Source organism: Chrysoperla carnea, chromosome 3, assembly GCF_905475395.1.
Source record: "Chrysoperla carnea chromosome 3, inChrCarn1.1, whole genome shotgun sequence".
In the NCBI taxonomy this organism is placed as follows: domain Eukaryota; kingdom Metazoa; phylum Arthropoda; class Insecta; order Neuroptera; family Chrysopidae; genus Chrysoperla; species Chrysoperla carnea.
In genome coordinates this window covers 81288038-81313124 of record NC_058339.1, presented here as the reverse complement: position 1 = coordinate 81313124, position 25087 = coordinate 81288038, and the positions used below count along the sequence as shown (strand labels likewise).

At 28.0% G+C, this 25087-nt stretch overlaps 1 protein-coding gene across 1 annotated transcript in view; it reads left to right on the top strand.

Annotated features, from left to right (window-relative positions):
• LOC123296297 overlaps nucleotides 1–24707 on the top strand; it is a 743564-nt gene extending 718857 nt beyond the window's left edge. Inside the window, exons 4-5 of the mRNA XM_044877758.1 lie at nucleotides 21242–21521; nucleotides 24604–24707. Of these exons, the coding sequence (XP_044733693.1) occupies nucleotides 21242–21521; nucleotides 24604–24707 (384 nt within the window). The remainder of the gene's footprint in view (nucleotides 1–21241; nucleotides 21522–24603) is intronic.
• The last annotated feature ends 380 nt before the right edge of the window (nucleotides 24708–25087 follow it).

The window sequence follows — 25087 nt, the reverse complement described above, 5'->3', positions numbered from 1 at the left end:
AAGTTAATATATTAAAAATAAAGTAGAAAAGTCCATGAACCAAAAGTGTTTAGTAAGTACATGCGTTGATATTTAAAACCGATTTAACAGGCTATTTACTGGAGGTTTTCGATTATCGAGTGTTCCGATTATCGAAAATTTACTGTAACTGAAAGATAATTGAGAATATATCACAGTATTTTATCGATTTATCCTCAAAACATTGGGAAAGAACATCGACTGAGCTTGGACATCCAAAAAGTAAAGAGTTTTATAAAAATAAGCAATTATTTTTGATAGATTTTTATTTTAAGAACAGAGCCGTGCAATTGTTCTAAGCCTCACGAGTAAGACTCAGTCCTGATGATCCAACTCATTCCAAAATTTATCTCATCAAACAAAACCAAATTGTTTTCTATAAATTTATAATATTACTCAAAGTAGGTTAACGAGACATAGCTATGGTGAGTCTTTTACAGTCTCCTTAAAACAATTTTTACGCAACATTGTTTTTGTAAAGAAATAAAAACAGCAAAAAAAAAACATGGGAAAAAATAAGAATGACATTATTTATGTACCTATGAATGTTCCTGTGTTGTTTTTTTGTTTGTCATAATGTTTTGTGTTGTCTCTTTAATAATTTTTCTCTGTTTAACAACACTCAAACATAAAAATCTAGCCATTAATCCTTCATAAAAAAACGGTGGAGAAAATTTATTATTATGAAAAATTCAAATGTGAAAAACATGAAGAAGAAAAGTTGATAACGATTTCTTTTATGAGAATATTGTTAATTTTTATGAATTTAAGATTACACAAACCGAAGTAAAATTACTTTTACAAAACACATGTATAATTTTCTGATTGAAAAATTATTTTAGTCAATGATAAATAATAATAAACCTTATTTTTACAATTTTACAAGATAATTATATCAATTTTACTAAAAGAAAAGTTAGTAATTTAAATTTTTTTGTCCTGTAATATTTTTTCATAGTAATTTCTTAATTTGGTGACTCTCTTCATTTTTCTTTTCTATGCTTTGGGTTCAAAACTGTGATATCAATCAATGATTTTACTTTAAATCGTGGTATCAATCATTTTACTCTTATTTTCGTAAATAGGCTCGCGGTTTTCAATATATTTGAAAAGGCAAAACAAATTTTTCAAAAATACCAGCCTCATGTTTATAGAAGAATTTACAATCTTTACTCAAACAAAAATAAAGATATTCGGATAAAATAACGACGGAAATAAAAGAGTGGAAAAAATAGACTAAGAAAAAATAGACCTGAAAAAAATATAGTGAAATTTAACAATCTTAAGAGATGCTCATTAGCCTTTTCTGTTCAATTCCCAGCTAAAATTTTATAATGATTTGGAAATTGTTAATACTTGTTATCCAGAAAGGCTTTTAAGAATAGAAAAAAAAATTCGCTAGAGCAGCATTAGCTAAGCGAATTCCTTCAGATGTTGAAAAAATAACATATTTTTCTTAAAATGGAATATTGCACTTTTAATTTTTCAAAAATTTTTATTTCGAAAACTAAGCGTCAATAGAAAAAGTCACAATAGTACTTTTTTGCTTAAAACTGATCAAAAAGTATAAAAATATTTTTTATTTTATAAATAGTAATTTAATTATACCATGTATATATAAAATATGCATAGTATATTAAGTTTAGTCTCAAGTTCTTAACGATTAAAAATATTAATGTTACGAAAAAAATTTTGGGATAGGTGTTCATAGAATCATCTAATTAGTCCATTTTCGATTGTCCGTCCATCCGTCTGTGAACACGATAACTCAAAAACGAAAAAGGATATCGAGCTAAAATTTTAACAGCCATTCAGGACGTAAAAAGTGAGCTCGAGTTCGTAAATGAGCAACCTAGGTCAATTGGGTCTTGTAAACCGTTAGAGATAGAACAAAAGTTTAAATATAAAAAAATTTCCTTATAAAAAAATAAAGAACTTTTGATTAAAACATGTTTTTGTAAACATCACTATTTACTCACGAGGGCACACATTAGATGCAAATTTTATAGTATGCATTAATATGGGAATATCAGTTATGTTTGTGTAACATGTATAGGTATTATATGTGTAATGTGATAGAGTAAACAAGACTGTCTTTACATGGTAATTTAACAATTAACTCAGTTAATTGTTTGTTTTCACTTATATTAATATACATTTTGTAAAAATGTACCGACTAGACTTAATACATACTACTACACGAAAATATCCAATAATGACGCTGGCAAAGAAGTCACTTCCTTTTAGCAATATTAACATAGAAAATGATTAATAGCTGTGGATATTTTGATCATATGTGATAGATATTGTTATGATTATTATTATTGACCAATAACCGATGACCAATTCACCATTCACTATAGATGTATAATATGATATAAATAGTATATAACTAAAATTATCAGTTTTAGAGATATATTCACCACATTACATATTATATATGTATTTATAATATAATATTGTAAATAAATGGATATTTAAACTATAGTGGCTACCTACCTATGTATGTATTATATAATATTATATTATATTAGATAATGCATTATTTATATTTATTAACTATTATATACAGATATATTTAAACTACTATAACATGTATTTTACTATAAACATATGTGGAAAATGAATTATGGTGTATGAAAAATATATCCATATATTCTAACTCAATTTGTATAAAATTCTATCAAAATAAGAATCATTAGGGAATGTCTCCTTCAACATTTGTAAAGAGTCTGTTTCCATGAATTACACTTTTTAATAGCACTTTAGTAGGGTATCATCACTGTAATACTTTTAATTTTTTTGTATCTTAAGTGCTTTAATAATAATTTTTTTCGTAAGTGTTAAGTTATCATTAAAAGTGCATTATTTATGTCTATAAGAACGTTAAAATTGCGATTATTTAAAATTAATTTTTTTTACTAAGCTCAGCTGTTATATGCACATAAGTATTCTAAAATCTCGTTTCTTTTAGAGTTTTAAACAGAATTATACGTGACTTTTAGATTCTTATTAATTATACTCAAAAATAGCATTTTAGTACATTTTTTAACCCTCGAACTTAAAAGTTTGATCGCATGTGTGTGTGTCTGTGTGTTTGTCTGTCTGTGGCATCGTAGCGCTTAAACGGATGAACTGATTTTAATTTTTTGGTTTCATTTGAAAGGTAATTTAACGGACAGTGTTCTTAGCTATGTTTCTTGTGCGACTTTAGAGTTTTGGACCAGAAAAAACTAAAAAATTGGCGATGATCTTCAAAATCGATTCAGTTTGGAAAGGCATGACATATAATTTTAACAAATAAATAATTACTATGGAAATGAATGAAACATGGCTCAATTCATTTCGAAAAGTGAAATGGTAAAATAATTAGGTAATGCTAAACAATAATTCAAAAGAACAAACAAAGTCAACTCAAATATTTCAATTTCAATTGAAATATTTCCAAAAATTTGTCCCAAAAAATGATAGCTCTCTAAGTATCCTTTTCATCTCATTTGATGTCCTTGACCATCACTTTGATATTGATTAACGGTCGAACCTACTTGATTGAGAACATTTTATAGCAAAATTTCCAAAAATCAGTTTACAAAAAAAAAAAAAAAAAAAATACAGTCGAATTGAGAACCTCATTTTTTTTGGTTTGAAGTCGGTTAAAAATAAATCACATTTATCGGGGTTTTTTTAAATTTTGTAAATTTCACTCGTATACCATTAAAAATATCACTCGTATATTATTATTTTGTCGCGCACATACTTAATGCAAATTTAAGACATATGGTTTTCTCATGGATGTCATCGTCAAAACTGGACCAAATTGAAATGGGACCACACGGGAAGCACCATATTTTAAATAGAACTATCAGAATCGATTCACCCAGTCGAAAGTTCTGATGTAACATACATTAAAAAAAATACAGTCGAATTGAGAACCTCCTTCTTTTTTTGTTTAAAGTCGGTTAGAAACTACTATAGATGATGTTTTAATGCACAATCAGTAAAATATCCTATTATACATATTATTATATTCATATATAAAATAAAATGTATACTATTTAATATAATATTGATTCTTTACACATAAAATAGTAGTTACATGAATATTTTGATGTAAATTCTAGGGTACCTACCTAATTTTATTTAAATTTTGTTATTTTATCACTATTATTATTATTACTATCAGTTAATATAATTTACATTTATAAACTCATTTATACACTGAATTTAATAAATTGGGATGCTTACTACCTCCAATCTACTCACGTAGGTGGTACCATTTATACTAAAAGTGAAAAGTGAAAAAAATATGTGAAAACTATATACTAAAAGTTTGACTGAGTTAACTGTTGAAATGTATAGATAGTGTTGAATGTCAGTGCTTGAATTATGTTGTATAACTTGACTGGCGAGTTTGGGGACCTACGTCGGAAATGAAAACTTAAAACTTTGGAAAAACTGGCCTGTAGCCTGGCCTTCGACCTGGCTGAAGCCTTTGAAAATGGAGCTCGTTGTGCATGCATATAGCTATTCACAATAATAAATACCTGTTCACAATACCTGAAAAATAATAAATAATACATCAATACTATTCAAATACAGTTCACAATTCTATTTAAATATGGTGTGAGCGCAAATAAATACATTTGAATAGTAAGATGTAATGATGTATATCATTTAAATGCGTTTCCACCAATCATTTTATGGAATTTAATTTTGTGGTGGTGATCCTCACATCCTCACATAGTAAGTTATGTGTGTTTTCTAAATATAATCAATTGATTATAATCGTTGAGTTTGTTAATGATTTTAATTTCAAATGTTTTGTAAAAATACAACAATAACTAATCAAACGAGTTTGAAGATAATATAAAAAAATATTATACATTTCATTATTCAATTTATGGTTCAAATTTTTTCTGGTGTACACACTTTTGCGCCTGTACTTTTGAAATATCTTGTTGAATGTAAATTAATTATATGAATATGATATGATTTTCAAACAAGATAATTTTGGTTATTTATTTAGTTGATTTGATTAAGTTTATAAAATCCATTGAGGTTAGTAGGTGTATTCATTTGTTTTAAAAACAAGTGAAAAAAAAAACAATTGACTGAGTTCATTGTTGAAATACCATGTCCTAGCATGTCAGCTTGATATCTCTTTTCGTTTTTGAGTTATTGTGTTGACAGACGGACAGACAAACAGCCAACCGGAAATGGACTAATTAGGTGATTCTATGAACACCTATACCAAAATTTTGTTTATAACAACAATATTCTTAAGCGTTACAAACTTGAGACTAAACTTAGTATACCTTGGTATATATATCATATACATGGTATAAAAATGAGCACCGATATCAAAAAGTATATACTTAGCGTCGGTATACTGCAATTTCTGTTTTTACCATTGAACAGTTGTGAAATGGAAGTCAGATCCATACGATTTAATACAGTATACACTCAATGTGATTTTTTTCCGAATAAAATTTCTATTTTTATATATCCCAATGAAATAACTCAAATAAACGCTTTCTCTCATATTTAAAAAGAGATCGAATAAAACTTACCGGGATAATATTTTTTTTATAAATAAAAAAAGTCATCGTAGAAAGTCGTAGAAAGTTTTCTATTTATACAAAACTTTATAAATAATCATAATAATTGAGGAGCTTATCTGCAAACCGGGTTTTGTCCAAAAATTTCCAAAGTGGGGTTTTGATTGATTATTACTCTATAGGCTCGTTTACATCAGAAACAGTATTCCATTTTGTGCAAAAAAATATTTGTCCCATTAAAAACTGATGTTGAAAATGAAGGTTTTGTGCAAAGTGTGTTTTGTCCACCAGAAGAGGTAGGGTTCTAGCAATGCAAACCGTGTTTTGTCCACTCAGCCAATAGGAACTGTCCTTTTGCTCATGTGACTAACCACCTATTGGTTACTTCAGCTTCAAAATGTACCTGTTGGTCATGTAATTACGCAAGCGAAGAAGAATGATGTGAACAAACTCCTACAGAAAATGTTTGATGAAAACTGGGCTGACAAGGAACCTTTAGAAGATCTACGGCTTATGTGGTATAAGAACATTATTTTTGAAAATCCAACAGCTATTCAAGAAGCTGAAGAAGAAGAGTGTGACTGTCTGGCAGAGGAAAGGTGCGACCTTCACATATAATGAACTGTTTATGAACCCTATAACAGAACTGTGTTTACCTTTTTGATGTTGATATCAATAAACACGTTTGCATTCAAAACGAGTTTTGTCCAAGATAATTTTATTCAAACCGAGTTTTGTCCAAACATTTCCTGCAAAACGGGTTTTGTCCAAACTATAATGTTGATTTTTAATACTTTATTGTTTACTTAAAGGTAAAGTTAGTATTTAAATTGATTTAAGGAGTTAATATAAAAGAGCAGAAAAAAATTCAACAAATAATTATAAAAAGAGATAGTTGTATCAGTTTTTTCTCCCTCCTGAAAAATCCACCGAATGTGACAAAACCCGGTTTGCAGATAAGCTCCTCAATTATCGGTGCCAAGTTTTTAATAATTTTAAATATATGACAAAACTTTATATTCTGATTTTATTCTTCTGATAAAGCCATATCGTATAGAAGAAGATATCATATCCCATTATTTATATCATAAAAAATAAAATCTTTACCCAATTCAAACCACATAATAACCTAAATATATTTTTCATAGCTATTGAATGAATTTTCTCGTTACCAACGCAACGACGCTCAATTTATGTATTTTTAAACGCATAATGGGTGTTTTTGATAAATCAAGACTTTAGTTTATTCAAATTTAAACGCTATCTTCAGTATCTTGAAAGAGTTATAAACGTCCAATTTTGTGAGACATAGAGGATTAACGTGTGCATACTTTCAACATACATATACCCTGGTATATTGTTTTTTCTTCCCAATTATTAACGATATAATAATAATAATAATAATAATTTTATTTGATTTACCCATTTTGGGTTTTTCAACAATACAATTTTACGTAAATAATAATACAAACATATTTAAATTAATTCCAATGATATAATAAAGTTATAAATAAAAATAAATTCACTATAACCAATATATTTTGTTCCTCCTCTTCTGCATTACTTTTCTTAAAAACTTTGCAATTGCTAAATAATCTGCTTTTTCCCAAAAGTCTAATTTTTCCCAATCTACATCTCTTTTTTAGGTTCTTTGCTCTACACTCTTCCAACCCTACACATTCTGAAATTAAGTGCACTTCTGTTTTGACTTGTTGCTCGCAGATCTTACAGATTCTGTTGCCACATAAGTCTTTTTTGTTTATGTACCCCTAACTTCCTAATCTAAATGAAGCCAATTCTCTTCTCCATTCAAATTCTGTTGAGTGTATGTATTTTGCGCCAGTGTCATAATGTGCCAGCCTGCTGTAGAAATTCAAAGATGCTTTTTCTACTATATCCTGCATCATTTTTTTAAAACCCCGCTGTCTTAATTCTCTTTCAAAAAACAGAACCTTTGCAGGAATCTAACTGCCGCATCTCGTCACTAACGTTTAAGCAAGTCTCTTAATACGTGCTTTATTTTATTTCCGCAACTTAAATCACTTTCTGTGTTTTTTCCTTGCGTACATTCCCACTGTAACACTTTGTTATTGTTATTCACTAACTTAATGTAATGTTTGCCGATATTTGTATAGACATTCAATTGGCGTTAGCCCTAGTTCTTCATAATTTACTGTGCCATAATTGACTCCAAGTACCTGCATACAAAATTTGTGCTTCACTTTACCAATTTCGTCAAAATTTCCATCAACTCCCCTGCATACATGACAGGCGTAAAGTAGAATTGGCTCAATTAGCACATTTAACATTCGTAAAATGATGTCCGCGGTTATTCATTTATTTGCATACATAAATTTTAGTATGACTCGAGCGCGATTATTAACGGTATTAGGGGATAAGTAGGTTAACAAATTGACTTTTTAAAATTTTTTTTTCACAAGAAGAACTTATTATTATTATGGGGTTTAATAATAATAAGTTCCTCGGGCATACATGTCTAGAGAGGCCACCCATCACATTATTTTTTTGTGGAGTCGCGTCTTTTATTTCGATCATATCCAAGCGACGATAGTGTGATCAATTTCCGACCCATTAATTATAATTGATCAGACAGTAGTCACACGGTATAGGGCAACTGCGCCTTTTTGCTCTGTCACTTACTCGATTGGGAAGAACTAACTATTAAATGTCAAAGCGTAAAATGTCGATAAAAAAAATTTTTATCCAAATATTAATAGAGATATGTTATTGTAATTTTGGAAAAAATCTTGTACACAAAATGTTAATAATTAATATATTTTCAAGTTTCTTATTGTGGTTTTTTTTTTATTTCGTATTTTAGTAAAAGTAGAAGCTATATAAATTTAAAATATAAGTGGAAATTTAAAATATTTACTATAAAATCACATACAAACCACCTTTTTGTTAAATAAAATATAGTTTTAAATATAAATAAAAGTAATAAATATTTTATATATTTAAATAAAACTTACAAATTATTATTTATGAAACTATTACCAACGTAACATTTTATATAAAACTAAATAACGTAAAATAATAGTTACTAAAAGCATTTAAATAAACCATTTTTAGTGAATATTTATTGACATTTTTGTATACCAATCCCATGTGTTTTTTAGCTTTTAACATGCAATAATGCAATTTTAATTTGTTAAAAAATTACCTTCGTTGTCATGATAGGAAATTCAATTTTTTGAAAAATGCAATAGCATGATAGAAAATGCAATTTTCTGAAAAATGAATAAACTAATTACAAGTAAAATTTGCAAAATTTAAAACTCTCTCTAAACTGAACCGATATTGTTGAGAGCTAAAAACTCTCCATTAAATAACCTGTAACAAAAAAGAAAATTCATATTCGGTTCTTCTGTTTGGGAATTAAATATTTATTCATAAATATTTACCCCAATCTAAAGTACGTACAGCTAAGAGCTTCATCTTCTGCATCCTCTATTTCAAAAGCGCTTTAACGTTTAAAAAAAGATTTCATACAAAATTTGTATAAAATATTACACTCTATAACTTTAATAATAAATGTAAATACGATTGAAGGCAAAAGAAACGAGATATTCTCAAAAAACTAATTTTTGCAAGCTTTGAACTTGAATATCGTTCGTAGTTTAAGAGCTATAGGCCATTAACCAGGAGCGTCGGTTTTTCATTATTTTTCACATTTGTAGAAATTAAAATGTCCAGATCGGTATTTTTTAATAATTCAAAATTGCATTTTACCTTTTGCATTGTTTTCGTACATAACAATATCGTTCTGATGATGATGCTGACTATTGTATTAATTTTCCAGTATTATTCACTTTATAATGGAACTAAATAGTTTTCTAAACTATAATCCAAATAAACATTATTCGTTGGAAATTTTCAATTAACTCTTTATAATTTTCACCGTTGGAATTGTCATTTTGATCGACGATATCCGTTAGCACCTATCAATCTAATCCTCAATTCGTTAAAAAAATTCGGTTTACAGTACCTTGTGACTATCTAACTAAGCCTGATTGTGCCACTAACCAAGCCAATAAAATTAAAGTTTCCATGATAAAACCGTTCGAAATTCTCTTCAGCTTTCTGACAAACGCCATGTCGTTTATTGTTAATTGTTCAAGATGGTGTTAATAGTTCAAGTGTGCGTAGTCATGGTAGGGATAATAAAATCGATGCCAGCGCTTCCAGTGAAAAATGTGGCGATAAAGGAGGCTGTTATGACTAATTTGCAGTTCTTTACATGTTAATGTTATAAAAAATGTTAACTTAAAATTATTGAAAAACACTAATTAAATAAACTTAATGCATAAAAAATTTTGAAGATAAGAAATCATAAATATTCATCAATTGCATAAATATTATTTTTCAAATGTCAATTATAATTATTTATTTAAATTGGCGAGACAATAATATTAAACTTTCAATGTAAGCCACAAATGCAATCCATACAATTATATATGCATCCATACAATAAAACTCACGCATGGTGCGAACATCTGCGACGAAAACAAGAATACGTTTCAGCGTTTTGTAATGTAATATCCAAAAATCTTTCAATTGAAAAAAAAAAAATGTTAAATTGGCAGGAAAAATTCTTATGTTCGATGTACATTAATGATGAAACAGGATAATTACAAGTACACCAAACCTTTGAAGAACGTCTTTTTCGTAAAAATAAAATGAAAACCTGTGATTTTTTCATCACTAAGAAATAAACAATTAAATTTCGTAATTTTATTTTGTCATGACTATAATATTTAAAAATCGTTTTTAAATTTACATATTTCACGGTTATATGACACAGAAAAAAGAGGTTGGCACAAAAATTGCACTTGCATAGAATATTAGTTCATAACAAAACAAAAAATGAGAGACAAAAAAACGTTAAAATTTCATTTTGTGAATGCATACATGCATACATTGGTATCAAGTTTTATTTAACATTGACATTAAATAAATAGCTGGTTGATTTTGACAGTTTGATTTTTGCATACTAATATGTTATTTAATCATACGGTAGCGTATTCAAAAATAGTTTATTTTCAGCGAGAAATCAGCCATTGGAAATTTTTTTCGACTCTACTTTTGGACAGAAATGGTTTGCAATAAAGAAAGCATATTCAAATAATTCGAAATTCTCGTGGAATATTTTAGTATATATATGATCTTCACGTGAAACAAAACTTAATTATCACGCTAACGAATGACTGAACTCTGTGTATTTTGAATTTACACAAGTATTATACATTTTACAAAATTCTTTGTCTTTTTTTGTAATTTTATATTTCAATGAGAATTAAAACGGTGGGCTATCAATAAATTGTCTAGAGGCAATTTTTTTTTTAAATAACAGTGGGCTATTTAGTAAATTTAAAAAATAAAATAAATAAAAACATTTGACTGAGTTAATTGTTAAAACACCATGTATAGACAGTGATGATTATGCAGTCGTTTGTTTCTTTACGTCATGTGACTAAAGAAAGATAGCTTCTCTTACACGCAAATTAATAAGAAAATTTTTTTTCTCACTTCCTCATTAGATAAATTTTGCTATAAACAAACAAATAAACACATTTATAATATATAACGTATAAATTTAAAATATATACAAGAGAAAACAAACAATTGACTGAGGTAATTGTCGAAATACCATGTATGGACAGTGTTGATTACTCTGTCTGATACTATAACTGATATAACCACAACATACATACTATACAATTTTGTGCTCTCACGGGTAAACAGTGATGTTTACGAAAAAATGTTGTTTAATATTTTGTAAGGAACATTTTTTACATTTAAATTTTTGTTCTATCTCTAACGGTTTACAAGATAGGTCCTACGCAGCAAAGACCCAAATGACCTTATGACCCCTTAGAAAAATTAGAAAAAATCGTAAAAAATTATTTGTTTTGGAATTCTTGAAACTCAGTTTATAAGGTAATTTTGACCCAAGAAATTCAAAAATCGAGTTTATTTGGCGATTGGCCGAGTAATTTTCGAAAAAAACGATATTTCGGATCGATTTCCGGTATTATCTCGAGAATTATTCACCCAATCGTTAAATGAAACCGATTTTTGTATTTTTTGGGTCAAAATTACCTAATATACAGAGTTTTATCGAAATTGGAGACGATAAATTTGTATCGATTTTTTGCAATTTTTTCAAGGGGTACCCCTTAGAAAAATTCGAAAAAAAAGTAAAAAATTATTTGTTTCGGAATTTGATGAAACTCAGTTTATAAGGTAATTTTGACCCAAGAAATTCATAAATTGAGTTTATTTGGCGATTGGGGGAGTAATTTTCGAAAAAAAACGATATTTCGGATCGATTTCCGATCGATTTACCTATACCAAAATTTTGTTCGTAGCATCAGTATTTTTAAGCGTTACAAACTTGGGACTAAACTTAATATACTATGTATATTTCATATATACATGGTATAAAAATACCTGTATACACACTATATAATGTTTCTAACCTCACTCAAACCCTCACGGGTACACAGTTATCCTTACGAAAAAATGTTTCAAACGAAAGTTGCTTAAGTATCAGTTTTTACTTTTAAGCTGTTGTTCTATCTGTAACGGCTTACAAGATAGGTCCTGCATGCCCAAGACCGAATTGGGCTTTGTTCGTAGCATCAAGCGTTTTTCAAGCGTTACAAACTTGGGACTAAACCGAGTATACCTTGATACATATGGATTAATTACTAATGACGTCAAAATGACAGTCATAATTCTAAACTTTTTTTAACTTATTAAAGAATATTTTCGAAAACCTAACGAATTATTGATGTAGGTATTTACTTAAAAAAAAGAAAAGCAAAAAATTTTTAACCGTTTCCTTGTTAAGATATAATAATGCATAGTTAAAAAATTTAATTGGTGAAAAGAAACAATTACAGTATTGTGGCTTTAAACGAAATAACTATTGTAGCAGAATTTATATAACTCATCTATCATAATATATTGTATGAGAATCAGTTGAGTTGTACAGTATAAATAAAAATTATACCTTATTTCTCTACAAGCTTATATACCGCGCTTATAATCCAAAACTTTTTGACGATATAGTAGCAGAACAACAGTCTTAAGTCTTAAAATAAACATGTTTAAAATAAACACATAAACACTTTTCATTCATACATTTGAACATTTTTGTTGTAAGTTACTATGGTTTCTTAATATCAATCTTAAACCCACCTACTGTTGCATGGCAAAATTATTTTCACAAAATTTTCATCTTGTTTCCATTTCCCTCGAGTGAAATTATATTGTTAACATATCAATAAAATGGCCATGACCTGACACATTTTATCCCAATTCATACGCATTATCGAAAATTAATTATTAATGTTTAATATTATTGACAAGGGTCAAATTTCTTGAGGTGTAAAATTTCTTAATATATACAAATGAATTTTATACACAGCGTTTATGAAATATTATATGTGGAATGATTAGTTTATTTTTATTTACCGGAATTACATCTGATGCGGTGCTAGCACGGCATAATTACCTAATACTTACAATTTACATTGCTAAATGAATATGGTAAATGATTTAAAAATAATAACAGAAATATTAGCGATTTTCAGTATTTCTTTTTATTTGTTCTCTTACGTATCTGCTTCCAACTCATTTTAATTATAATATAAACGGGTAAAATGACATCTAAGTCATGGTTTAGCAAGTTTCGAAGTAGCTATTGAAATGAATATGGAAGTAATTATATCAACAAATGATTAATTTTTTGTACTGTTTCCAGTACCTGAACAGTAGCTTTGCAGTATTATGACTTTTCGCTTCACCTCAAAAAAGAATGATATCCATCTACGGTAGTGGTTATTCAAAATAAGTCTGTTTTCTCTCCGGTACTTGGTCTTATAGTATCGGAGGCTAACGCTTTAATTTCATTTCAGATTTCAGAATTCTTGTTTTTGACTATATTTATATATGTTTATTATAATAATGTACTTGATTTCGCAATAAATTATTGAAACACTCGACTGAAAAAAATTGTATTCATTTTATTTGGCAAATAATTAGGAGAATGGAGTTCCTCTCGCCTTTGCTGCTCCAGAAACTATAAACCTCTAAATCCAGCTCTGATATCAGACAAATCTCTATTCAAGACATTTTGTCGGTTGCTGAACTTGAATCGGTGATGTCATATACTTTAAATGCATTAAACATTTAAAGATTAGTAAAAATTCTTCTTGGATAATTTTGTATCCATAATATTTTAGAAACGCATTGTTGAAAAAATGTTTAAATTTTTTGTAGCTGTGTAAGTATTTTGCTATCGACGTAGGTACCCCAACTAGTGAGATGAAACTTTTCTTTATTAACTGTGTATATATTTCAGTTGTTTTTTCCTTTTTTTAATTAAAAAAATTTAATATATTCACCTTGATTTTTAGTAATAAAATACAGAAATCAATTTTGAGTTTAACTTATTTTAAAAACTGAAATATTTACCAAAAGATATAACTGTACAATTTTTTTATACGTTTTCATCAAAAACCAATTATTAATCAAATTAACCATTTCTGCTCATCTTCTATAGTAATAGTTACTTAAACCTATACTTGTTTCTTAATGTGTGTTTCGCACTTATATTTTAAAATCTTGAATCTCTTTAAATCTTGAAAACTGTATATTTTGGTTTGTTAGAAAACCTTCCAAAAAACTTTAAAAGTCACTGTTAATACAAATTTTATTAACTTAAACTTAAAAAACCGTTACATGGAGAAAAAAACTATGTAAAATTATCATTGCCTTTTTTTATTAATACTTATGTTCATTTTCAGTTTTATTAAGAATTTAATAATTGAAAATGAAAATTTATGCGAAAAAAGTAGCTGTCATAAATCAAAAATTGTTACGAAATATAAATATTAAATCAAAAATAGCACACATGATAAGGTCTTTCACATTCTTTCATAGCCAAATATAAGGAAAAAGTTCTTAGTTATTTATTTTCAGTCATAACATTTTGTGGGTCATGTTCAATTGCTTGGAGAAAGACCCGGACCCGGACTTTTTTAGCAAGCCACGCATCATCACGAAACTTTACTTAATTGTAATAAATTCATGGTAAAAAGGTAATCAAATAAAAAACAGAAACTTTCCTGTCCAAAATGTCCCAACATTTTGTTATGAACACGTAGTGCTTATTACAAAATAATTTTAACTATTTAAGCCTTTTTTCTTCAATTATAGTTCACATTTGATATTATAAAACAAAAACTCATTTTGTAAGCTCACTAAAAACTAAAACCCAACGTTAAAATTACTGCTTATTTGCGTCTAGGTGGGGTTTCCTTTTTGCCTGTGATAGCTTTTTGTTCATTGTGAACTATGATAGGATCAGGAACATCATTGGTCACACTACCTCAAAAATTACCCGCTTTTTCACCACCAAGAATTCTGCGTGAAGATAAACACTATATTTTTCCACATTTTTTATTTATCTACAAACACAACATTTTTGGTATTGTCGGAAGATAATTTTTTTTTTATTGTTCAGTTGTGTTGATCGTAACCAATATCGTTCTCGGTATACCGGTATACCGGTGTAGTTCATCATAAATTCAGGGGATTCTCCATCTTTATGAACACCCTGTATAACAGCTAAGCAGCCGAATATTATCCATAAGTGAAGTGAAATTATCTGTAAACATTAAATAGCAATGAATAATTTGTTTGTTGTGAAAGAAATTATAATGTTAGACGAAGAGATAAAACGAACAATGATTATAAACTCAATATATTCATTTCTTATTATTATTATTATTAGTATTGTAACAGGGGTTCCGTATAATTAAACAATACACATCAATCAATTTAATTATTATCTGTGTTCATGATGATAGTGGATATCAAACGTTTACGACATGACCCTAACACTATTTCATTTGCCTAAATTGTGTTTGCGACATCATCCTCACACTATTTCATTTGACCACCATCGTTGATAAGAGCATTATTATAACAGTGATAAACACTACTGTCATCGTGAATGATTTTGATCAGTTGGTGAAGTCAAAATTATTAAAACATATAATCGAAGTATACAAAAAAGGAAACATCGCTTCTTTTTGCCAAATTTTGCAGCCCTTAATAAAGAAAACTTTTACTTGCTAATTCTAAGTAGTGCAAACACATAATATTTAATACGTTCTTCGAAAAAATAACGTAATAAATAAGCAACCAGGAATCCAGGATTGGTAAAAAAGCCAGGAGTTTCTATTTTTCGTTTTTCGCCTTATTTAGTGCTGAGCACCCAAAAAGTATACTTTACCTGTATTTTTTGCTATATTCTTAATTTCACCAACATCCTCATGATATCACACCCGAATTATCTTTCGCACAGTAAGGGGCAGTGCAGAATAGTAGAATAATTCACACTATCATCCATTTTTTGTATACATACGCTTATTGATATTTTCATAAAAATTGGTCTATATTTTACTTCAATTCAAATCCAATTTATATTATTACCGGTATACCTGTTAAAAATATTATTCACCTTCGTAACCTTTAATATTACAATAAAACTCATACTTGTCCGAATAATATCATAAATAATAGCTAGAATTATTAATGATAGATTATAATAATATATTTATTGTATATAATTTTATTGTATATCGTTCGTTCTCTTCTGATAATGATTAAGATTAGTATACCATACTAAATATATTTTATATATTGTACTATATTATATTATATTTAGTGGAAAATATAATGTTATATAAAGACAATAATATCTGTATTTGATTTAAAGAAATAAAATATTAATAATTAATTATATTATATTATATAATAATTCTTAAGTGTATTTGTATATATAATGTTTGATTAATTAATTTTATTTATATGTATAATTTCTCATTTATATTTTATGATTAAAAAGTGAAAATAATTATTCGAAAGTTTCAAGATTAAGCATTGGAAAAATTTTTTTTATGTTAGACTTACATTAAAATCATTTTAGTAGTTTTTTCGAATTTATTTTATATCCACGTTTTTCTGCATTTCACCGGTTTTAAGTAGTGATGCCGCAAACGAACGAGACAGGATCAACAAAAGATAAAAAGAGTCTTGAGCCGATCCGATAGTCGTTCATGAAACAGACGATAAATATTAATTGTTTCAAATCTGGAGATCTTTTATTTATTCGTAACACGTACTACTAATTACTACAAAAAAAATTTGTTCAGACTTAAGGCTTTTCTATTTTACTTCGAACTTGGAACATATTGGTAGAGAGTTTTTATCCAATTTTATCGATATCCTTTAACAAAAGTGAACAATACAAGAATTTGGCAACACAAATAGACAAATAGGGTCGATTCTAAGAGAGATATAGAAAATAATTATCAGAAAAAGTTGCTTAGTATATTTTTATCCCCATTTACTGATTTTCTAGACAAAACTACTAGTTGTAAAAGTTTATTTTGAACTTGATGGCTAGTGTTCTATGAAGTAATAAATTTCAGTAAACTCCAAAAGTAATGAAAAAATTAAAAATTAAAATTTTGTCATGGAAATCGGTATACCAATGTATATAAAAAAATATTCTATGCACTTTTCGTAATTGTTTTTTTTTCAATATCTCTAACCATCTCTGACGCTAGGTAAAATATTAAGAATCGGAAATATTAAGAATATTGAAATTTGTCAATTTATAGTAGGCTAGGTTTAAAATTCTGATTTCGGTTAAGTATCATAAAAAAATGTGACTCATCACCCTCTGTGACTGTGCAAAATTTCAAATTGATATTCCTATGAACAACGAAAATATGAGGATGTCTTCATCTTAAATGCGATACACTGTATAAAAATAGTAAATAATCTGACCTCTTTAATTTTCTGACGGAAATCAATGATTTTGACTTCAATGCGATTCGGCTATTAAAGAATTCGATTCATTTGTTATCACATCTATGATACCCTGTCTTTGTTGATGTCATTAACGTGATGAGTGGTGTATTTATTGTCAACAATTTCATATTCTCTCTCTTTAAAACAGTGGTTGGTTGATAGCTTTACTTATATCTAAATCATATATTATTAGTACAGTAAAAGATGTTACAAAAATTGGCCAAGAAAGGAAAATGAAAGAAATGGCTCGCATTTTGTTAAAACCTCATGGAATGTTTTTCTTAGATGATATATATCATTAGTAACGCATAAGTTAGTGGCGCAAATGTTTCTTTTTGTTCATAAACAATAAATTTTTAATTCAATCAATGTTAAAGTTCACTTAAAAAATTAGTAATTAGGCAACTTGTAGGTGTTAAGTGTTTGTCAAATAAGCAAAACTATTATACGAGTATAACGTATACGTAATTCAAGTTGCCTATTTATTAACTTTGTAACTTTAACATTAATCGTTCCATTGAATTAACAATTTATTGCCTTAATATGCCTAATATATGCCTTAATAATGTTATTTGACACCTAAGAAACACATTCCATGACTTTTTAGTAAAGTGGGAGCGGTTTCTTTCATTTTCTTTTATTTGTAACATCTTTAACTGTACTATATATATCGTTGTTTGTGTTGCCTGTAGTGATTCGATTCTGGTTTACTATTTATTTTATTATTATAAATTTTATTTGTTTGTGAAGATAAAATGTAATTGATGCCTGGTTTGATATATCTATACTGCTGTTGTAGAGCACTACACATTACATGTGACAAATTAATCATAAAATTGATGACATAAACAACACAACAAAACAAATGAAATGAATTTATAAGCCTCATATATGTTGTACGATACGATACAATACGACACGACAAGACACGACATATGTATTACGTAACGTTATTATTTACGTTTAACCTTGTTGTATCACTTAAGGTAGAATGCCCGTGGCTGAACTTTTGTACAGAATAAAGTAAATTTTTTCGTAGATGTTAAGAAAACGATAAAAATTTGATAATTTACCAAATACCAATTTGAAAAAGTGAACAATTTTTCTGGTACAGAATCCTTAACTCGTATTTAAAATATATCTAAGACAGACAGACAGATAGACACACACATATAGCGAGCGGTCAAACTTATAACACCCCTTTTTTTGCTTCGGGGGCTAAACAATCAAAATAATCATCATAGTCATCATAATCATATTCATTAATTATACAGTAAATATTTATTGAATTAATTCTTTGCATATTAAAAATGACGATTTTATATAGAAAATAAATATACTTATAGGTTATGTACCAGTAAGAATGCTTTCAATAAAAATTATAATATAAATAAATCATAATAAAAGTTACTTGCAACAACTTGTCTGCATTTATTAAACTTATAATTAAAATTAATTATATTATCAATTAATAACACTAAAATTATTGCACAATTACATATTCTGACATTGTAATGTTTTTGACAAATTAATTTCAACGAAACTTCAGGAACAGGCTCAAATAGGATCTTTTTGCCCACAATTTTAGTCTCGTAATGAGAGGAACTATCTCAAATTCTATCGTAATGAGAGGAACTATCTTCACATATACCATTTGACATATAAGTTATTTATGTTTTAAATCGAGCGTGAGCAAAATGCTCGAACCAGTAATGCGGACGGGTTAATAATAATAAATTAAATTTGAATAATATTTTATCAAAGTAAATAATTTGTGAAAATTGACAATTTAATTAACACAATATATCAAAAATTCGAACATATCACGAATGAAGAATAATTTAAATGACAAATAGGCATGTTTACTAAAGACATTATTAAATTTTATGTAAACAAGCAAGCGAGCACAAACGTACAAACAAACATATAATACCCGTACAATATTATTTAATTCACCTGGAGAAATAGGTAAACATATGAATTTGATAATGTATGATATCTTTATTAAACCTCATATCTATATTACAAATACGCAACTAGTTCTAGCTAGCAGAGTGTTGATATGTACATAAATGTCTATTTAACAATATTGGTTTCAATAGTTCACACTACAATGACTTACAACTGTTAATATTTTCCATGGATGAGATTTAATCACTTAAATTTCCTTAATTTGGTTACTGACTTATCACTATTAAATTATTTTTACTTCACCAAAAAATGATTTAGCTACGAACATAATTCTGGGAAAAAAGAATGAAATTAACAATATGAATCACATATAAAGCTTGAAAATATACGCCTTTCTCAGAGATTGCTTCTGCCGCCTGGCAGCTAATAGGCTAAATCTTAGGTATTACAAAAATTAGTACCTATAAACATTATGAGCAAAGGTTTCCTGTTGGGTAAAAAATTCAATAAGTGTTAGGTAAGCCATTATATATTCAACTCCAACACACATAAAAATCAAACTCTTAAAGGACTGAGGACTGTCGACGGAAGTGAAAACTTAAAACTTTAGAATAACTGTGTTTTTATATAAATTTTAATTATAGTATGCATATTTGAAATTTCATAATTTGAGCGAAAATTTGAAAAGTCGATGCCAACAATTTCGAATAAAACAAGTGAAAACAAACAATTGAATAAGTTAATTGATGAAATACCCAGTATAGAAAGTGTTGAATATCAGTGCTAGCAAAAGTTTTTTATAAATTAGAAGAGTTTCAAAAATCAACACAATTATGATATGAAAATTTTCGAAAGTGATTTCTAGAGTTTTTTTTTTTTTTACGAGAATATTTGACCACCAAGACCACTAATTGAAGCTACCTACAAATTTTCAACTGCCTATCTTTTATAGTTTTGGAGAAAATGGACACTAATTTTTTGTCTTAATTTGGGTCCGCAAGAGTAAATAGAGACATTTATGAAAAAATATTTGAAACAAAAGTTGTTTAATTTTTTAGAAGAAACATTTTTTACATTTAATTCCAAAGTTTTACAAGTTGGACGGACCCTTTTTTACTATGCGTAGGTTGAAAAATTTACCATGTGTAAATGAACTTACATACAGGGTATCCCGTTACTCGATTGATATGGCTTAAGAGCGTATTCTTAGGACAATTTTAAGTCAGAAATACCTAACATACTTTTATCCAAAAACCCAATGGTTAAGGAGTTATGTGCACTTTTTGTCCGAATCCTTTTCGTTTATTTCTGCACGGCATTTATGTTATTTGCTTCGAATACTTTTATTAGTTAGATTAAAGTTAATTCCAGCAACACCGTATATATTTTCTGGTGCAGGGGTTAGATGCAAAGGGGTGTGACATCCATATTTTTACCAGCACTTAAGACATTATTCTTAAACTTACTTTTACATATAGGAGCATCTCTTTCAACATGGGCTTGTGGTCTAGTAGCTAAGAACATTCCCATTGACTTATATATTAAACAAAATTTTAAAAAATCAATATCGGTTCATACGTTTAGGAGCTACAATGTCACAGACATACATAGCGGCCAAACTCATAACAGCCATTTTTTTCGTTCAGAGGTTAGGTTAAAAATAACTATCCAAATCAATTTATAAGCCACTGTACAATATAGTAACCATTAATCATAATAATAATAATACTAATCTATAATATTATGAACTGGTAGTTAGTTGTACCTAGAGATATCTATAATATTATGTGATGTGTAAAATGATGATGACATTTTGGTTTCTGCTTCTTGGTTTACAGACATCTCGTGCACTAGTTGGTCCTACCACAATATCAGAACATGGCGATGAACATGGATTAGTAAATACCACATTAGCATTACATATGATCGCTGAGAAACGTCATTTTCTTGGACCTAATCATATCATGGAAATACGTTGTATATCAACAATACCATTATTAATACCACAACAACATGCATTAGCACCACCACAATATACATCTGTTACGATATCATTGAAAGGTTCACATGCACAACATTTGAATAATCAAAAATTGATTAAATGGCCGAATCATTCAGGTAAATTTTATTTTTATATATTTTTAAAGATATATTACTTTCCATAGATTATAGTTTTTAAATTTAAAACAGATCTGCAAATCCCTGAAAAATGTATACTATTTTAGTGCTTTGAACGTGCCTTACTCCAGGTGGCTCTACACGGTAAGTTCGTGTCGAGAAGTACCAAAATAAAATGATCAGCAGTGCTATGTATTAATCCAAGTTATAAACTATCATGTAAACTATATTCATTTAAATCCGTTTAGTAGTGTTTGCGTGAAAGAGTAACGGACATTCATGTTTCCATCCTCACAAACTTTCTCGATTAGAATATATATCAAATAGTTTCGTATAGTATATAATACTTGCAGATACCTACTCACTTCACTATGTAAATTCAACTTTTAAATCAAAGACTACCACGAAGTCTTGTGGAGATGTTCTGCTCATCGAAATTGTGATCATGAATATTGTGAAGCTTACAAAAAAGATTGGCATAAGTTGTATCACTGATCAAATAAGATTAAGTTCCTGAAAATCGCCATTCGCGATATGTTATTCATGGAACTTAACCCTCTCCCACCTAGGCAAAAGCACAAAAGAAAAAATAATAATAAGAAACCCATCTATCTATACCTAATTCTCACCTAAAACTCGAAACAAGGAAATCAAAAGAGCGAAGCATTATAATAATTTTATAACCTGCATAAAGTTGGTCTGAATTTATTGGTTTTTCCGTCACTGATAATTAGAAAAGTGATCAAAATCTACTTAAATTACTAAATAGAACAAAATTATTAGCCAAAATTAAGGCATATGTTTCTGAGCACCCTGTAAAAAAGAAATCTTTTCTTTTAATTTGATGATACACAGGTCACGTGAGAGTTTCATATCAGGTTTTTTATTTTACATTTTAATAAAAAAAAAAAATCGTGGAAGTATTTTAAAAGATTTAAAACATCATAATTTTTTTCAACATCAATAATCTCTTCATCATCTACTTCAGTTTTTCTTATGTTTTTATTAAGGATTCCGTTGCATAAAATGTTGAGTATCAAGTAGTCAGGATACTTTCGCCAATATTCTCCATGATTCTAGATTTACCCTATTATTTTTCCCGCTGATTTACCAAGGTGAAGGTAACAAGGCAATCTTCTCTCCAACATGTCTGGCTACTTACGTGGACTTGGAATTATGCTGGCCTGGACATTAAGGTTAATGAGGTATTTCCAGTCTATGTAAATATCTGACATTGACTTGACAACTGAGTCATTGTATATCCAAACGAATTGTGGCCCCCTAATTTCTTTCCTATTGTGATGGTGGAGTTTTCGAACGGAGTTTGTTTGCTTCCTTTTTCTTGAAAAGATTTCTTTGAGTCATTATGCTGATGGACGAACTCCGGATGACAAAATAAGTCTTTCTTCATTTTCATAAATTCCTCAGTATTGATATCCAAAATATATTGGAGATAAAGATTTTTTATCAACTATTTTGAGTTGAGAGATTTCAACAAAATATTGGACGCTTTCATTGTTAGTTCCCACACTGAGACTATCGTTTTGCCAGAAAACCGAAACTGCACCTCGTACTTTTCACTACCTTACAGAAAATTTTTTTTATTCCGTTCAAAATCTTTCTACATTTTTTTTTTCTATATATGTATATAGATTTACCGTGAAGATATCATTTTTAATGGTGTTATTTTATACCCTTTTTCGTTACCATAAATCGTTTTTTTATAACTTGAAATTGCACTTGTAATAATACTAAATTTTCATACTACTTTAAAAAAAATAACATTTTCATAAAAATCTGTATAGTCATGAAAATCCCTAAAGTATTTTGAATAAAAAAATTTGTGTTCCTTTTATTTTTATAGACATGCTTGTTCGTCCACCGCCGTGTGTGCTCTTGACTCACGAACGCACTAAAAAAATGCTACTTGAGTACTTATTATTAGATTTTTTTTACATCTTTTACGACATTCAGAGGAAAAAAATAAAAGGCAAAAGTCAAATGTTTTTTAATGTCAATGAAAAATTTAAACGTAATTAAAATCTTTTATGTTTTTTTCATTGAATATACATTTGAAAAGATTAAACACTCAATTTTCTTCTTCTATTGTAGGAAAAATTTTATGAGGCGTTATTTATTACCCACATAATTATGTTCATTTTCATGGTATGCAAGTTCATTAAAGCATTTTGTTATTGTCCTTGGGTCAGATTCCTTTTGAAAAGCAATTATAGCTTCTTGGACGATTTCATTGTGACAAATTCAACATACTTTTTAAACAAGTTTTTAAACAAAATTTAAAAAAAAAAAAAACTGACAAATTTTTTGGCTACAGAACCCTAAACTCACATTTGGAACATATCTAAGAACACTGTCCATTCAATTATATTTCAAACAAAACCAAAAAAATCATACAGATACACATACAGACACATAGCGGTCAAACTTATAACACCCATTTTTTTAGTTCGGGGGTTAAAAAACTAACCCATAAAAACCAAGTTTTTGTTATAATCCTTCTCTTTGTTTAAATTTCTCTCTTTTTTAAATTTTTATGGTCGTCACAAGTCTGCAAAGTTTCAGCTCGACGAAATCACGAGGAAAGGGTTAAAAATCGATCCAAAGTTTTTTCGGCAGACAGACAAACAGACACGCAGACACTATGAGTTAAAAGAAAGGGAGGAAAAAGGAATATTCTCTTCAAAATATTGTTTAAAAACGCACTTAAATAATTTTTAATTTAATGGCCAGCTTGAAATTTGCAATGTGTAGCAAAAGCTACAATCATTTTATTCTACATTTCATGTAGCATAATAAAGCAACCAAAATACTACCATAGTTAGTTTGCTGAATTATTTATTGGCGATTCAGTCGAATTCAGTATTTGATTTCAGTATATCATTATTTAGTTCAGTTGGTTTTTTAAGTTTAGTTCAGTTGCTTAAGTTCTTTTATGTCTATATGACCTAATATGAATTTTTGATTATATATATTTAATAATACCTGAATTTGAATTCAGGTAAAAAATTTAATTAATTCGAAATAATTATAATTAATGTAAATTATTTTTCTTTTTTTCCAGATACATTAAAATCAACGAATATATTTTTATTAATTACAATAAGTATATTCAGTCTATCATTGTCAACCATATTGGATGAAATCACCATATCTGTAATAAATTAAGTATAAAATATATTAAATTAATTTATTATTAATTTTAATTTTGTATGATATTAAAAAAGAGAGAAAAACAAAAAAAAAAACATTTGGATGCCTAGATGATAAGTTTTTTGGTGATAAAACAAACATACAAATTCATTTGCAACAAAAAACAAAATGATTTAGTAAATTAAACAAAAAAAAATTTAAATTAAATATTAAGAAAAATTAAACGCGTGCGCGAATGATATGTTGTGATAGATTTATTAAAATATAGTGTTTAAAAATTAATATATAAATTAAAAAATAAAAATTTTATTTCATTTTTTTTTTCCGATTTATTTTTTAATATTATCAAATTGAATGTATAATGATAAAGAATATTACAAATAAATTTTATACAT